General features: G+C 42.6%; 1 protein-coding gene across 1 annotated transcript in view; it reads left to right on the top strand.

Moving 5' to 3' along the window:
* ADAMTS5 (ADAM metallopeptidase with thrombospondin type 1 motif 5) overlaps window positions 1–10360 on the top strand; it is a gene marked incomplete at its 5' end in the record, with an annotated part of 35354 nt that extends 24994 nt beyond the window's left edge. The window contains 5 exons of the mRNA XM_057368301.1: window positions 108–391; window positions 1526–1709; window positions 2137–2312; window positions 2969–3144; window positions 6518–10360. Of these exons, the coding sequence (XP_057224284.1) occupies window positions 108–391; window positions 1526–1709; window positions 2137–2312; window positions 2969–3144; window positions 6518–7088 (1391 nt within the window). The remainder of the gene's footprint in view (window positions 1–107; window positions 392–1525; window positions 1710–2136; window positions 2313–2968; window positions 3145–6517) is intronic.
* Window positions 10361–18059: the final 7699 nt, after the last annotated feature.

Consider the following 18059-nt stretch of genomic DNA (forward strand, 5'->3'; position numbering starts at 1 on the left):
CGTTGAAGGAAGTTCGCTGTCACTCGAACGATTTTGCATCACTGCAGAGAAAACTGGGAAATAACAGCAAATAGTGGGGTAAATAACAGTTTGGCTTGCTGTTTTAGGGAACTGCCTGCTGGACCAGCCACGGAAGCACATCGTGGGCCCCGAGGAGCTGCCGGGCCAGACATACGATGCCATCCGGCAGTGCAAGCTGGCGTTCGGCGCCGAGTACACGGTGTGCCCCGGCATGGACGTGTGCTCCCGCCTCTGGTGCGCCGTGGTGCGCCAGGGACAGATGGTCTGCCTCACCAAGAAGCTGCCCGCGGTCGAGGGAACCCCCTGTGGCAAAGGAAGGATCTGCCTCCAAGGGAAATGCGTGGACAAAACCAAGAAGAAGTACTATTCGGTAAGTTACCAGCTGTGATCCCGAGGAGTTTCCAAAGGTGCAATCCTCCATGGTGCTGATTTTCATGGGAGTGAAAGGGACTGTGTGGAAGTCACCTTGAAAGCTGCCTTGGTTTTTAGCACATGATTGGGGTGTTGTTGGTGAGGGATGTAGGAAAAAGGCTGTCGCGGTTCTTTTTCTTCTAGAAGTGGGAAAGGCTTCATTCCTGGAAAACGGGAGCATCCTTTCAGATTAGGTGATTTGCCYATTCAGTCATCAGGGCTTCTTGGCCATGGAACAGAAGATAAATTGCATCTCTACATTTAGTTATGGCCCTCATCTGAAAGGCCCCCAGGCCCTGATTCTAATGAAAAAAAAGGCAGGTGAAATTAATCCAGAATATAATTTCTAGAGCAGAAACGTTTGTACTTCCAAAGAACCCCTGCCTACTTTCTACATCTGAAGAGTCACCTGGCTCACAAGAGCTGTCAGCTGCACAGTTCAGACACTTCTTAATTCCCTGGGTAGACAGTGGCCCCTTCTATTGCACCCACAAAAGAGCTGTGGACTTGTAGAGCTTTGTGAAAGTATCTGCAAACTTTGAGAGCCATTCTAATCAAGCTGCAGCCCTTATAAAACCCTTTTTAACGGATTTTTATACTTCCATGTGCTACTGCAGTACTGTAGCCAGTTCAGCAGAGCTGACAATTCCACCTCTTGCCAGGAATTCAGAGAAATACCTACACATCACAATGGTTGGATTTAATTAATCTTAGATTAGCAGTATGGATATATTCTGGGAACTGAGCCCCTTGGAGCCAGTTTAAGGGGCCTTTTTGGTAGGAATAGCAAAAAATAGAGCAGCATCTGAGACTATGGGTGTGTTCCATGAAGGGGCTGAAGGTAGCTGTTTGGAGCAAGGGCCAGTGTTGCCTTTGCGCACACAGTATAAATCAGATGTTGTCAATGTGCAAATAAAAGATAAAAATTAACTGTGCTGGGAGAAGGAAGRCTCCTCAGACCTGTTCTCCCCTATTCAAATGACCAAGGGATTGCCTTCAGGTGAGGAAAGCATTAGCTGTGACTTTGAGATGTGACAGCTCCATCCACGCTGGGATGAGGGGCTCACCTCCCGCTGTTCCCTGTGTGTTTCAGGCTTCCAGCCACGGCAACTGGGGCTCCTGGGGACCCTGGGGACAGTGCTCCCGGACCTGTGGGGGCGGAGTCCAGTTCGCCTACCGTCACTGCAACAACCCAGCGCCCAGGAACAACGGCAGGTACTGCACAGGCAAGAGGGCCATCTACCGCTCCTGCAACGTCACACCCTGCCCTGCCAACGGTGAGTGCCCTGCTGCTCCAGCCTGCCCTTCACCGACACAAAATACCCATTATCTGCTCTGAAACCGTACAGCTAAGGCCCACTCTAGTCTCCCCAAAAGGTATTTACCAAGCCAAGGCATTATTCATTAGTACAACATCCTAATTCTTCACCCACACCCTGCCCTGGATGCCATAAAGGATGCTTGAGTGAAAAGTCAGTCCTCTAAAATAAAACATAATGCAAACTTTRTTCCTTTAATGCTTATTATGCCATAGGGACATTTCCAGGCTGAAACAGTTGAGGGATTGGAAGGCCACTTCTAAGTTATAAAGTGGTGTGATGTAACTTAAAAATTATGTAGAAAAGGAATTGGAAGAATGGATAGACATAATGATATTTGCAGCGTCTCCTGAAGTATCCACTGACGATGTGAATGATTCCACAGCTAAATCCTTCCGACAAGAGCAGTGTGAAGCAAGGAATGGCTATCAGTCTGATGCAAAGGGGGTCAAGACTTTTGTGGARTGGGTCCCCAAGTATGCTGGAGTACTGCCTGGAGACGTCTGCAAGCTCACCTGCCGAGCCAAAGGAACCGGTTATTATGTGGTATTTTCCCAGAAGGTAATGGCAGCTCCAGTCAGGATCTCATGCTCCAGTTTAAAAGTGTCCCATTTTAGAAACCTTTCCCTACAACCAGGGAAAAGAAGTTAATTATATGATTCAAAGATTTAACTTTACGATTGAATGTAATGGTTTGATTCAGTGGTTGTACATTAGGACCAGATCTGGCCTCTAAAGTGAGATAAGTTTTTCCACATCTCATGATAAATATGGGCCTGTCTGCACTAGTTTGTTTTCAGTAGTGGACAAAGGAATTTCTGCCTGGAGTTTTCTGTCATTCTGGGGTTTTCTGGAGGAGAGAGAGTACTATGAGGAAAAGAGTCAGTTTAACCCTAAACTGTGTTTAAGGAGTCCAGAGTAAACTCTTACAGAACCAATTAATATAGGATAATTAGCCAAGTAGTACAGATGTGACCTGTGGGCAGTTGTATCAGATGCAATCCAAACTGAAATTTATCTGTCCTTGCTTTWGTCTTTTTGCTAAATCTCATTTGCTTTTGTGCTGAGAATATTAAAGAAGCTCAGTCTGGTCTGTCAGGGGAAGCGTACCTGTTCTGAGTGGGGGACATAAATAAGCAACTGGGGCTTGGCAAGTGGATCCAAAAAGGCAGATCTTTCCTGTGGCAGTTTTAGCCAAGTTTGATTTGCTTGCCCAGGTCACTGATGGCACAGAGTGTCGGCCCTACAGCAACTCAGTCTGTGTCCGAGGGAAGTGCATCCGAACGGGCTGTGACGGCATCATCGGATCCAAGCTCCAGTATGACAAGTGTGGGGTGTGTGGAGGAGACAACTCCAGCTGCACGAAAGTCATGGGAACCTTTACCAAAAAGAGGTATTGACTCAATAGTAAATAGTAAATGTGTCTTGTGCTGATAGTAACTGCTGCGTGCTGCTTGCTTGCTGTCTCTAAATGCAATTTGCTTTCACAGAGGGGAAAACCACATTGCCTGTAGGTTATTGCACTTTCCAGATGTGTGCAGCTGGTTATTAGCATTACCCTGAAACTGGCAAAGCATCAGCTGGCAAAACACCACACCCAGCTCATTTCTGTCACAGAGTGCCAGTGATGCAGGTGAGCCCCCCAGCAACAGGAATTCTGTCCAGAAGGAGCCACAGCAACTCATTCCACTTGCAAATTTTGATTGTCAGATGGACTGTGCTTCCTAAAGGACAGAGAAAAAGGAAGACAGGAATGAATCTGAAAGTTGTTGGGAGCAGAATTAGCTGCATATCTCTGAAATCCYGCATTTCCCACTTGTCACTGCATTACAAAGTTAGCCCCTGAGAATGTTTTTTCTTCTCATCTCTTTTGAGTGATGCTGAGGCCATCCCACCTGATTTTGTGGCACACATTCCTTGTATTAGTAGCTTTCTTAACAGCTGAGAGAGATTATAACTAAAATGACCTTTTCCCACTGCTGAGTATGTGCAGAGTTCATTCAGGTAAATAGATGAGATATAGAAGAATCGTAGGCTTACTCATGACTATATCCCCTCATATCCCTTCATCCCTTCAAGTGCACTGGAATAACATCAATCTCCAGATGGACTTTTTAAAGTCAAAATATTCACAGCAGTTAYTCATGTGACATTTTTCTGTCAGAAAATGTCTTTTCACTGTAATAAAACTTAATGCAARTGAAATAAAAGGAACTGCTGCCATGGTTTTCCCTCACCACAGTGGGGACAGTACTGACAGACCAACCTCAATTAAGTCCTTTCTGTCTGAACTAATTTTTTTCCCTCTTCAATTCTTAAGATTCATAGAAAAATTGGGATTTTATTCATAATTTGTACAGATTTCAAGGTCTCAAAGGACTGGTGTACACATAGAAACTTCTACTTGACAATTTCTAYTCAGAATCAGTGACTGCATTAAACATCTTTTATATATAAACTTGATGTTGTTTTATATCTTCCAAATTCTTGCATAGGCAATTGAAAGCTCCCAGAAGTTGAAATGTGACTCCTGGAATGCCCTTTTATTTCTATACATTTCAACAGACTGATTAATAGCTGTCAGAAATGGCCTGGAGAATGAATTTATTCTAAAAATAAACATAACTAATCTTCCTGCTAAACCAATGATTGCTCACCTAACAGCGCCAAAACACCTCTGCCAAAAAGAAAGGTTTTCCATCCAAATTAGTAATTACATAAACCAAATCTTTTCCAATTTGTAAATATTGGAATGTCTGGGATGTCTAAGTGAAGATGACAGTGGGAGATGTATTTCATGTGATTTGGTAATAATCAAGCTCCAGGGAAAGCCTAGAGGGRTCTCCATATATTTCAGGGAGGCCAGATGTGTATAAAAAATACACTTGGAAGTGGAGAGATTTATTTTAATTATTCCTGTGAAGTTACCATCTTACTCCTCAAATCATGCTTTCAAGTGTCATGAGACTGCCAGAGGGTAAAGTTATGTTCTAATATGATTTTGATTGGATTTTGGACTGCTGATTTATTTTTACTGGAAAAGTTGATTGAGGTGATTCTTCTCTGCGAGTAATTGGTGTTAAAATAAACCCCTGATTAAAATAGTGAAATCTTAATTGTCTGTAAACTGCTTTTACAGTTGTGTATGAGAGGGCAGTGCTGGTAGGAAAATTGTCTTTCCTCCACTGAAAAATGGCAGCTCCCTTGTTGTTGTCCATTATAAAACAGACTTTAGAAATCTGTACATTAAATGTACAGGAAAACCTAAATTTACACGGCAAAAACATCATTTTCCATTGCAGACAATTACCATAACAACATTTGTTTGTATTTTCTTTCTTTTAAAGCAGGCAAAACATAATCTTCTGGGAAAATTGCTTCCTGAGACTTTTTTTTTTTTTAAAAAAAGCTATAAAGCCAAAATATCAGAAGTTGGGAAAGAGGAGAATTAATGCTGCACATGGTTCTTTGTGCACATGAAGCATTACAGTTCTTCATGCAGACAACTTGAATTCTCCAGGACTGCTTGTAGGTTTTGAACAAATGATTTTGTAACTTTAATGACATGTTTGAACTGAGTTATTCTGGCAATTGTTGTGTAACAATATTTGTGCAGTGCTGTAGAGCAGAGTCCCCAGCCTGGGATTTGCACCATATTCCTCCAGCTTTATGGAGGTGCTAAATCAATGGAGTCTTAAGTCATTGTCCATAACTTCTGGAAATAGAAGGGGAACGGCACAAATGTTTAATCTGTAATATGTGCAGTCCAAACTTGTACAGCCAAAAATTCTCAAAATTAGTAGTCTGTTCTTTAAACAGTCCCAAAGGAGACCCTGTTGCCTTTATGTATTTTTAATTTATTTCCTCATTAAACCTTTCAGATATGAGGTACTTGCAGGGTGGTTTTGCCACAGGTTTAGGAATGAAAACACCTCTCCAAAGTTCAGCTGGTAGCTTACAGCTATGTATAGCTTTTAGATTTTTTTCCTATAGATCAGTAAAGTTAAAATAACATACTTGAGATAGTGATAAATTCCAGCACACTTGCAGGTTTTAAATGCTTGTCACTTTTAGTAAAAAAGTTTATTATCTTTTTCTAAACCCCAGTTAAGACACTTCATAAGTAGCAATGTGAGGACTCTGTGATGGTACAAATGAGGCATTTGGGTGCCCCTCTTATTAGACACTTGACGATTAATCTTTGGCTTTACGAATTTCAAAGTAAACAAATTTTTCTRTGGTGATCGAGATTATTTTTAAATGTTCCCAAGGTACCTCTACCCAGCTGTTCCTCTGCTCATGCTTTCCTTAATCATCATTATAGCAAAGACAGCAAGAAACAGCTGTAACCAATGCATATCTCATTATCTTTTCCTTGGCAGGCAGCGCATGCATCGTATTTCACATCTCCCACCCTTCGCTGAAATCTATAAGCTRTCTGTTATTTTTCATTCCTCTGGTATCTGACCCACGTCAGACTGTCCCTGAAGCTAAAGATTAAGCAATCTGCAAGAAGTGCAGTAGAAATTTCCTGGAGAACATGAAGAACAACACAGTAGGCCAAGAGCGGAACCTGGTTAGATTAAACTTAGGGAAAATGCAGGTGGCCCGAACTGAAATGAAGCAAGATGTTGTCCATAGGTTGGGCTCAGTGATCTCAGAGGTCCTTTCCAGCCTAATTGATTGTGCAATTACGTGATTCTGTGTCATGCCAGTAATTTTGTGAGGCATTGCAGTGAGACTCTCCTTCCTTTCCCTTCCCGCAGCAAGGGCTACACGGACGTGGTGAAAATCCCGGAAGGGGCGACGCACATCAAAGTGCGGCAGTTCAAGAGCAAGGACCAGAGCAGGTTCACCGCCTACCTGGCCCTGAAGAAGAAGAACGGTGAGTACCTGGTCAACGGCAAATACATGATYTCCACCTCGGAAACCATCATCGACATCAACGGCACCGTCATGAACTACAGCGGCTGGAGCCACAAGGACGACTTCCTGCAYGCCATGGGCCACTCGGCCACCAGGGAGATCCTGATCGTGCAGATCCTGGCCACCGACCCCACACAGCCCGTGGACGTGCGCTACAGCTTCTTYGTGCCAAAGAAACAGGGCCAGCTGACCAACTCGGTGCCCAGCAGCGGCGCTGGCGGCAGAGTGACAGCGCAGGGCGCGCAGCCCCGCTGGGTGACGGGGCCCTGGCTCTCCTGCTCTCGAACGTGCGACACGGGCTGGCACACCAGGACCGTCCAGTGCAAGGATGGGCACGGGAAACTGGCCAAGGGATGTCTGCTGTCCCAGAGACCCTCAGCATTCAAACAGTGCTTGCTGAAGAAGTGCTAACCTGTGGTGGTGACCTCCTTCCAAAGAGGTTTGAGTAAGCCATTGTTGACATGCTGGTGTCAGGTCTGYCCAGACAGAGAGAAGCAAAGGCTTCCATGTGCTTGCGTTCAGTCTCTAATTATGGGCAGAATCTGCCTGTTTGGACCAAATGAAGATGTGCACTGCTTTAAATAATGGTAGGGTGGTCTTAATACATCAAAGAAAGTAAGCATTAAAGTTGTTACAAGCCCTCTGTGTCTGCAAAAATGTAAAATAAAATAATGCGAAAGAAGAAAAACTAGTGAATGGAGGATCCTGGGATATTTGAAGGTTACAGAATCATCTCCCCTTTTTCACCTACCTCTACTGCGGTATGTCCTTAGGAAATGTCACATGTCCCCATGATCCCACAGTAGCTTATTTTATACTGTTTTGTAAATATTTTTCATTTGGTATATCACTTTATATCACTTCCTTCTATTAAAGAAATCAAAAGACAAACTACATAAGCAAAATGATTGACCAAAGTATATCTGCAGCCCTGGTGGACTTGGTCCATCCTTCAGAAAGGGCCACAGATGTTTTACTGGAAAATGAAGAGCTTGCTGCTGGTGTTAAAAAGTGGTACCTTTTGGTTTTGACAAAAGGAAATATATTTTCACGGTAGAAATTTCCTGACAGTATATCATTATTCTCTGACAAATCCTGTATTTCCACCCAAAAAATCTCAGGAGGAGCCTTGCAGCAGCTGGCAGAGCAGGGACCCCCACACTTCTCCCAATTGCAGGAGCATCAGCTGCTCCTCCCCATGTGTGTCAGGTACACACAGAAGGAGGAGCTGGCTGCCAGGAGGAGTTTGTGTACACTGTGCTTGTAAACCTCTCCCTGGTTCCAGCTGTGTCACAGCCTGGGGTCCTTGTTGTCACTGAACAATAGCTGCCAGAGCTGCTCCTCTCCATGAAACAAAGGCATACTGTATCTTGTAGAAAACTAGTTAGAAAACCAAAAATTACAGGTGAGGTAATCAAGTGTCTTCTAACTCAGATATTCTGAGGCTGTGTTCAGCTGCTTTCTCTGTTATTTTCTCTATGGCTTCCACCTTGAATCTAACAATGTGTAATGTACCTACATCTTTTCAAGAGGCTATAAAGGTCAAAAAAACACAGCAAGCAGTTAAATATTTTATCACTGTTTTGTCCATCATGTCTAACTCTGGTATTCATCTTACCAGCAAAAGTTTGTAACTATTTGTCTTTTTTTTTAATTGTTTTGTGTGTGTTTTGGTTTTTTTTTTTAAAGCTATAGAAGGCATTCATGTTTTGTATATCTACCACACTGGGGAGGAAGAGGGGTCACTAGGAAGTCAAACCACATCAGGATGTGGAGGACTTGTCCAATATCAATAAGACTGTTTCCACAGCATAGGCAGTAGCTGGTAACAGTTTTCCTTGGCAGCAATTCCTGAATCCCGTTATTGTCTTGTGGAAGTTCTGTGCCTGAGGATGGGCATTTCATCTTGTGCAGGTGGAGGCTTGGAAGCAAGCCTGTTAAAATTGCTCTCCTTAAAATCAGTAGACTTTGAATTAGGCCCTAAGTTAAGGGGTACTAAAAGAAATGGCTAAAAAACATTGATGGAAGTAGATCACCATCTGTCTTTTATTCCTTTGTTTATCCTCACAGGAGAGTAGGACACTGCAGGAGGGTTTTCAGACAAGCCTCAGCTGTAAGTCAGTGGTATTTGAGCACTGAAACACCTCAGGCTCTTCTGAAAATCCCAGGCATGAAATCAGCTGGGAAAACTTGTTGGAGTGTGGAGCAAGAAGGGCAGGTCTGACTCCAGGCTGACACAAACATGTTTTTGCAAATGTGGCATGTTTGTGTGAACTCTCAAAAATCATGTGATGATTTCAAAACAGCATAGAGTTGCTACATCTACAACTGTGAAATCTGGAGAAGGATCTGGGTTTTTACCCTGTTTTAAATAAACAGTACCAAGGGCAGGGCCTCCTCCTCTGTTAAATGGATTGCCAACAAATGTTATTAAWCGGCTCCAGCTTTCAAAAACGGTGTGGCCTTCTGTTCAGGAGTAGTCCCTTTGCAAAACTCTGCATTTTGAGAAATACTGCCCATTTAAGTTTGATCCCAACCTAAGAACTGAGATCAAGGCTCGGAATATTTGCAGAGTGCTGGAAAGTAAACATTTATGCCTCCTCTGCCTATTAAAATAAGATCACTTTGAAATGCCTTATTTCCTTTCAAGCAAACCAATTCTAATACTTATATATGTATTACACATCCTAGAACCTCTCCAAAAAGTCCATAACAAAACCATCATGAGAGGTAAAATCAGGAGATTCRATTTGTCTCAGCATAATGAGACACATACAGCTGCTGCATTAAGTGGTATTTGTGTTCTGTCACAATAGAGACAGAATGTGGAGGGATTTGTGTTTGCATCATGGTAATAATTTATTATAGATTCAGCAGGCTGAGTAAAGCTTTTGGATGCTATCTAGGCATGCCATGCATGGGTGTAAATTTAAAGCCTCTTTAGATCAGGAGTGTCTTTTAAAAGTGAAAGAGTTTACTTAGAAATAAATATGAGAACAAACCACTGTAGTGGCTTTGTAAAAGGGTAAAGCCACTTTTCACAAAGCAATGGAAAAACACAAGTGAAGATGTGAGGGAGCAAAAGAGACAGAGCAGGACCCTGAAAGTGTGAGATAAACTGGGCCAGCCTTTTGTAGTTAACACTTGCTCTTTTAGTTGTTCCTAAATCAGATTCCAGTTCCAACCCTTGCCTGTGTCAGTCATGGCTGTCCCATGTGACTGATGAATGAAGAATTGGTSCAAGGTCTGTTCTCAGCTGAATTCTGTGTCACACTGTGACATCATTGTTTACATTTCTACCCAGTGGTGCATAGCTGGATTCATGAAATGCGCCAAGGGGATGGAAATCTGCAGTTTTGCTCTTGGCACAGCCAGGAGCAATCTCAGTGTTCAATTCTCGCTGACTTTGGCACACAGTTCCAGTGCTCTGAGGTGAAGTTGCACCCCTGAGCATCAATGGGCTGTGCAGCATCTGCTTTTCAAATAAGACATTCTCATTAGGAAAAAGCCTCTCATCTTTGGTTTGAATGTGTACAAGAAACTAAGTTTAGCTGCCCTCCTGTGGAAACAGTTTTATCGCAAGGGGAAGAGGGAATAATCTTGTGGATTAATAACAACTGTTAAAAAAAAAAAAGCAACACAGCACTGAAAAAAATAAAATAATTTATTGTTTTTACAACTGGTATGTGAATGGATGTAATGAATTTATTTATTCTTATTTAACAAAATACCAATTGTKCAAATTCTATATTTAAAATGTTTTGCTGTCGTCTCTGTCTCTCTTTCTGGCTCTCTTTTAATTTATGCTTCAGAATTGTGTTGAAAGTACGCCTTGTGAGTTTACATAATATATGGCACTGGTCATTTTTTGTATGATTTTATTTAGAAAACTTTCTTCATGGAACAGGAGTTTATGTGTATACACATGTATAGATGTATATTCTTTTTCTGCCAACATCTTTTCCTTAGAGAAGCTGTAGCTTTTTAATTTGATGACACCTCATGCTCCAAGCTCCTTGTTACCCTTCAAAAAGYGCTCAACTAGCAAGTCCCAAAGGTCTGTGGACCAAAAGAAAGCCCCATTACAGCTTCTGAAGAAGTCAGAACAGATTTGTGTCTCAAAGGCACATCCAGTTTATGCTGGAGGCCTCAGGGATTGACCATCTTGTCCTACCCTTAATTTAATTGTAGCAAACTTTTAGGAACTGGGAGTCCTCTCCATGGGAATGAAGTTCCTCTGAGCTGCCAGGACTCTTCTCTCTTGCAGCTTCCTATGTTTAGGTGACAACACTAAAGAGAAAGCTCTTGGGTTGTTTCTCTTTATAGAATAGCTTAAACAACATATGATTTGGTTTATGAGGACTGAACCATTTAAAAAAGCTCATTTTTCCATGTTTTYGCTCTTTATATACATATATAAATATATATATATGGCTGTAAAAAGTCTAAAGCCCAACTTGGAAGGCTTTGCAATGTTTTACTTCATTGTATTTCAGCTGTTTGCACCACACCAGGCAAAGTTAGATGCAGAAAAATCCAGCAAAGCATGTTTCCATGAGAATAATTCGCTTCCACTTCTCATCCAGTTCAAATTCTGCAGAACTGAAGGGAACTAGAATTAGGTACCATGTGAGGGAAAAAAATGTGATGTGGACATCCATCCAAAAACCTCCCAGCTTTTTTGCAGTCAGTTGATTAGCTGTAGCCACTGTCCTGCCAGGGCAGTACTGCAGACTGCACATAAGCAATTCCAGAGTGCTGGAAGTCACCTCACTCCCCAGCACCCGCATTCAAATTCCACTCAGCCTCTCTGTGCTCCCTCACTCAAGGCCCAATCCAAAATGCCAGCGAGTATAAACCTGGGCTTTGAGGATCATAAAGGCTTTAAACAGGATTTGCAAGGATGGATCGTGAACAATTGTGGGATTTCAGCAGTATGTTCAGGTCAATGTTTCTCCTCATGCTATGCTGTTGTCACTGAGGAAGACGGAACCTATAGCAAGAGGCAAAATAGATTCTCCAGGCACAGGCTGTGATTTTCAGGGGGAAAAAAAAGTTGCTTGGTTTGGAAGGGTTTGTTCCTCTTTTTAATGAAGTGGTTCATTTTCACAGAGATGCCAGAGTGCATCATTGCATTCATCCTTGCCATGTGCAACATTTTCAGGGTTTTTTTCCCTGTGGGTACCCTGATACTAACTTGCATGGTAAAGCTAATTCAACATTCTCATTTTGAGTCACATTGTAAATGCTGATACTTCTGGTTTCTCACGTACACCAGCAATAACTTGTAATGTGAGAGAGATTATTGGGTCCTCAGCTGGCATCCCAAAAAGTGCTTTGGGGCTTAGAAGGTTTAACTACAACCACAAACTTGCAGTGATAGGGTACAAAATTAGAGATGCCCCAAATACAGGTGAGTGGTGTTAGAGCTTCCCACCCCAAACATCCCAACACTGTCCCACTGCTCTGCACTCTGGGAAGTCACAGGATAAAATTCACAGCGTCTTTTGCCCTGGAAGTTGTCTGTGGAAGCTCAGAGTCAGTGCTAAGAACAGTAAAATCCTCTCCACAAAAATCAGCCTGGCATAGGCCATAAYCATGAGTGCAGGTGCTTATTTTGTGTGTTTGCAGGTGTGTGGGAGTATTTGGGGTCACCATTCCTCCCACTCCCAGGGGAAAGAAGTTACACTGGGTTTAGTTATATCTATAAATTTAGAGTTACTTCATGGCATCATTTGGCTTTGTAGGAGGTGCTTCAGGCTTATACCACTGTAAGTGACAGCATAGTTTTGTTTTTGTTTTTGTTTTTTTTTTTAATTTATAGGAACTGGTTTACACAATCTATCATGTGAACTGTGAAATCTTCCAGTAATTTATCTTACGAAACACAGTAGGCATACAGGCATTGTTAAAATCCCATCAGATACAGGAAATAATATGTTGAATTCAAATCAGTTGGAGACAGGGTGTAATTGTGTAGAGCAATAAATCTAGCTTCTATTGCCAGGTCATCTGCTTAGCATCAGATAAGAGAAAATGAACAAGGTGTTGCAGGGAAGACTACGGGGAAAGCGCAGAGTTTGGGTTTGCTTAGTTTACTTCATGTGCCTTTTTATGCACTGTTGRTGTCAGCATATTTTGGGAAGTCACTTTGTCACCTGGCTGAAATACCAGTACCCTTTGAGAAACCAAGATGTGTCACAAAGCCTTTTTTCATCCTAGTCTGTGTCTATCAGAGGGAGTTAACGGTTTTAGAGCACTACTGCGTCAGCCAGTTTACATCGTAAAAACACGTTATGCAAAATATAAATTCATTTGAACTGAGCTGTGCAAGGTCTACACTGTACTATGACACATGGAAGGCCAATATTTTGTTATGTAATCTATTACRTATGTATAATTTACCAGTTGTAATCTTCAAACATTTGACTCTGTGATTTCAGTAAAAGTAATAAATACAAACTGTATCATAGGTCCCAAATATTTGTTTATATGGTATATTTGGGGCCCTTTGCTGTTTGTGCCCCACTGCAGGTAGATGAGCATAAAGAGCTTGAGCATAAATTTAAAGCATAAAATTTTCTATTTGTGAACACTGCATTTTAGTTATGGTGGGTGGAGTTGTAACAAAGTGTTTTGGGGAGTTGTGAAACAGCAGGAAGGTKCAGAAGGTGGTGTTTGTTACTAGATTCATTATCAGCCATCTAAACTGATCTCAGTGCAGGTCAGACCTGCCAGAAGGGGTGGTGTTGGTGCACTCTGTGCCAAGGTGGTGGCACGGAAAGGGGAGAGGTTTTTCTGGGAGACAGAGCTGCAGACAAACTCCATTTGAAGTGTGGTTCTTCAAAGACACTGTTACAAAGATTTGCTTTCCTAACAGAACCTTACAATTCATTTTTCAGGCTGATTTCTCACTTATCCTTTCACATTTCACAACAGTTAAGTTGGGAGTTTTTCTTGTTCCCAAAAAGATGTTCTTGCCAAAAGTAAAAGCAAACTCATCCTGTCTAAATCTTATCCCATGTGTGTCTCKAATCCATTGGTCACTGGCATTTCTATGAATTTGGGATTTTGCCTTTTATTAATTTGAAGGGTTTGCTTTATTTTGTTTTACAAATAGTGAATTAAATTGGTTCTTACATGCTTAGGAATAGCTTCCAGGATTTAACACCTTCCTAGGCTGTTAAACAACGACAGTGAAGCTTTACAAAGCTGTCAGTACCTATAGAGAGGCCCCAGGTCTTCACACAAAAAGGTGTAACCACCACAGGGATACATCAGTGCCACAGCTTTGTTTCACAAGCTGCAGTGTCACCAGCTGGTCATGGCAGGCTCATCTTTCCMAAATTCCATTTTTGTTTCCCACTTTAGAGTGTGCAGTAGCTCAGAGAAAGCCATTACTGGCAGGGGAAATCCAGTGGTGCACAAATCAAATGGAGCATTACAGACTTCCCCAAATGTCCAGCACTGCCATAATCCCATTACTGTACAGGGACTGTTCTGTATCAGGAAGATAACTCATTCTCTCTTAATGCATTTTCCATCTCATCATATTGTGACATTTCACCTCTTCAGAAACTATCTGTAATTACATGTGAGGAGGGAGATCTCTATTCCCAAGATTCTCAACTTGTAGACCCAAAACTCATTTTTAGGTGGGGATGCAAAATGGATTTAATCCAATTGCAGTCTTCTGGCCAAACCAATCTTTTTTTTTTCTTTTTTTTGTTGAAGGGGAAAAAAAAACGACAACATAGGTTTTGGAAACCTCAGAGTACATCCAGTAATCAAACTAGAAAATGTACAAGTCTTTCCACATTGCTTATGCTGTTACCTCACTCTCCTGTGCTCTGTGAAGTTKAAAGCAATAAATTCATCATACTTAGACCACTCGCCATTCTAAGCTGACTTAAGGACAGTGTTGAAGAATAAATGCGTGGGAAAAATAATTGCAACAAAAGCCAAGGAAAAAAGTACTATTTTCCATGCTTGGAGGYTCAGGGCGGCAATCTCTTTAGTTTCCCTTGATTATTCTGGGGGRAAAAGCCCACATTTAAGTGAAAAGTCATGGCCATTTTCTTAAGCAGCTGCTCAAGAAGGCTTTGTTGTAGCAATCTAAGGCTGAGCTTATTAAGCAGCCATTTTGGCCATGGCCACTGTAGTCTGATTGCTCCAAATGTTGCTAAAGAAACACAGCAAGACAGGGAAGTTGGATGAAATTCTGGAACATGGAGGTGTGGGAGAAAGAGAGGTGGAAGGCCCTTAATCCTTTTAAGCTTCAAGCTGCTGGGTCGCAGGTGCTGTGCCCTCTCATGATGGGATCCCTCCCATGCCCTCGTATCATTTTCCTTACGATCAAAGGCCAAACGCCCTGGTGAGGTTTGCAGATGTGAATTCTGCCCTAGTGATCACATGAGTTACTAGCACATACACAGCTGTTAGTACACATAAACTACATTTTGGGGGGAAAATGTGCCAATTGCACCTGACTGTCAGCACAGCAGAGAGGCCCGTTGGAAAGCAGCCTGTAAATCCATGGAGGCACTGGAGAGGAGCATCCCCACGAGCGCCAGGACAATCCTGTCGTGCCCCAGCGCAGCGRCAAATTCACATCTTGAAATAGTCGAGAGCTGGCAGCATGCCACCCGTGCARCGGCTGAGATGGCAGCAGCCCAACAAACAGGCTGAGTTACCTACTAAAGGTGGTCTGTAACTACAGGGGAACAAAAATTGCGCTGGAAACTTTGCGGGAGCGCTTTAAAGTGGTCGATGCGAGGCGGGGCCCTGCCCGCTGGAAAYGAGCCTTTGCCGAAGGCTGCGGCGCTTGGYCGYGCTTTGTCCAGAACAAACAGCGCCRGGCGCATTCTGTGTGGGCTGCGAGGAATGTTTGCTCACTGATATTTATATGGCATGCTAAGATCTGACAGCCATCCAGAGCGGGCTTTGGGGCCAATATTTCATTTTAAAGACACGCTGCCATGGAGGGAGAGAGGCAACGTGCGATGGCATTGCTTCTGAGGGGTGACCCGGGCGGCAGAGCTGAGACAGGCTCCGTATGGCAAACCAGAGATAGGGGTTGTTTCAACAGGAATTTGAGCTATGAAAGGATTTAGGGGGAAATTACCAACCATTCAGATGCCAAAATACACAGGCAGACTTGGCTGTAATGCTCCTGAGCTTGGTTTCAAAGGGAGAAGGGAAGTGGCAGGGCCTGGCTGTGGAAACCTCAGCCTCTCCATGCATGCAGGGAATAAAAAATCTCCATCCCAACATCACATCAACATCTTCATCATCCCTTTGTCTGGATAAAATGAAACACTGAAGAATTCTATATGAAGAACCTTTCCTTCAGAGGACCTGACAAAGAACCAATGGATACTTTGCTTCAGTTTCCGTGAGAGCATTTAGTATTTTGGGATGAGTTTGTTGTGCATTTTTGGCTGTTTTTTCCCCCAAAATAGGCCAGACAGAGACAGAGCCAGGACCTAAGGCAAGTTGTGATGTTGCTGTGGARCAGCTTTGCCTCCAGAAGGTCTCTGCCTGCCTCAGCCTGCTCAAGGCTTTCCCAGTGGGGCTCCAGTCTCAGGCTCCTCTTCCCCAAAGCCTGCACCTTCTACCCCCAGAGCCATTTCCTTTGGCTGCATTCATAATATGTATTTAAATCATCACCTGGTTTGCTTTCAGAGCTGGTCAGGTTTCTAGAAATATGGAAAAGAGGATGTCTAATACCAAGTAGATTAGGAAAGAAAAACACGTCAGAAAAAKAAAATAAAAAGGTGTAGTTACTTCTCATTTACAACTACAAAAGAGAAAAAGAAGGGGAAAAGCTCCAAGAGGGAACAGCATGAACAGTATCTCTTCTCTCTGGAATCTGGAGGTAAGCCATAACCAGGCAGCATCCAAAAGCTTGGGAAAACTCAGGGAGTTAATTTAGATCTCACAGAACTCAGTATCTTGGGGTAAGTCTTAAAATATAAAGCAGAACAGATAAAATAAAAGCAGTAGAAGRAAAAATGCTTTATTTTTAAATTAAGTACAGGGGGAGGGAGGATTAACTAAGAAGAAAGCCTGGCTAGTTCAGCATCATTTCATACAAGGTTAAACTTAACAGGTAAATACAAGGAACAAAATTTTTTTATTCCAAAAGGATAAATATAGATTTCCATTAGAAGCAGTAGCTAAAGAATTCATAGCCCATTTTTTGTGAGAATGTGGATAGAAGCTTACAGCCCAGATGGGTTTATCATTTTAAGCCTTTTTGAAGCCCAGTTGATTTACTTAATTAGATATTCCATTGCATGGAAGCAATGGTAGCTGCAATATGCATTACAACTCACAAAGGGCTGGGAGTGAGTTGGTCACTCTCACGGACCTCTGAATGTAACAACACTGGCTTTCAAAGCTGAGGCTTAGCAGGGAAAACAGAATTTCTTTGTACACCTGCTCAGGGCAGGAAGATGCACCTCAGAAACACAGGACTTAAGCAGAAGCTTGATTAACCAGATTAACCCCAAGGGCTCTTGGTTACAGGAGAAAGCTTGAGGGTGAGGGGCCCAGCTGAAAGTGCACCATGACCATCAAGGTGCCCCATGACTATGGTTTGCAGAGGTTCCTCGAGGGACACTGTAGGTGCTGACCCCAAGAATCTGAGAATGAAGGGGTAAAGCCTGCCTGGGAGCCAATCTTCGAGCAGGGGTGTGGGGCCAATTCACCTGACTTGGTCTTGTGAGTAAATCACTTGGGACACAGCTCAAAGCACTGCAGGGACGTAGCTGGAGGACCACAAAAACTACATTGGTGTCAATATGGCAAGAGACAGAGGTTATTTTAGCAGTGTGAAATGTTTTCAGATTCCAACAGCACGCCAGAGTGCCAGAGTAATTTGCCAGGGACAATAATGTGTGGTGTAATGTTGAGGATGAAAAGCTTCAGTTGGGTTTGACCCAGTACAAACCATCCCTGGGTTCTACTCCAGTTGTTTGCTGTGTTTATCAGCTGTATCTGGGCTGTTATTTGAATAGAGACAAAAATTAAATTATGTCTACAATTAGATTTACACGTAAAATGTAACTTTTATTTCTAAATCATTCCAGTGAATTTGTAAATCCCATCCTTACAGCTTTTGCAAAACATACTATTTTTTCACTCTGCTATTTTACACCAGAGTGTGGTTCCAGCCAAAATCTGAAATCCCACGCAAGGCAGGTTATGTTCGGCTCTCTGGCTGTGTATTTTCCTCTTGTATGTACCTTACAAGCCAAAGCCTGAATTTAGCTCTAAAAGCATATCCTGAGCATGCACTCAGGAGACCACATTCAGGATCCTGCCACCCATCATATTCAACTGATGGATTCTACCAGGATTGGTAATAAAACCATCATT

This window comes from Malurus melanocephalus, unplaced genomic scaffold, assembly GCF_030028575.1.
Source record: "Malurus melanocephalus ecotype Western Australia unplaced genomic scaffold, MMel_1.1 scaffold_89, whole genome shotgun sequence".
In the NCBI taxonomy this organism is placed as follows: domain Eukaryota; kingdom Metazoa; phylum Chordata; class Aves; order Passeriformes; family Maluridae; genus Malurus; species Malurus melanocephalus.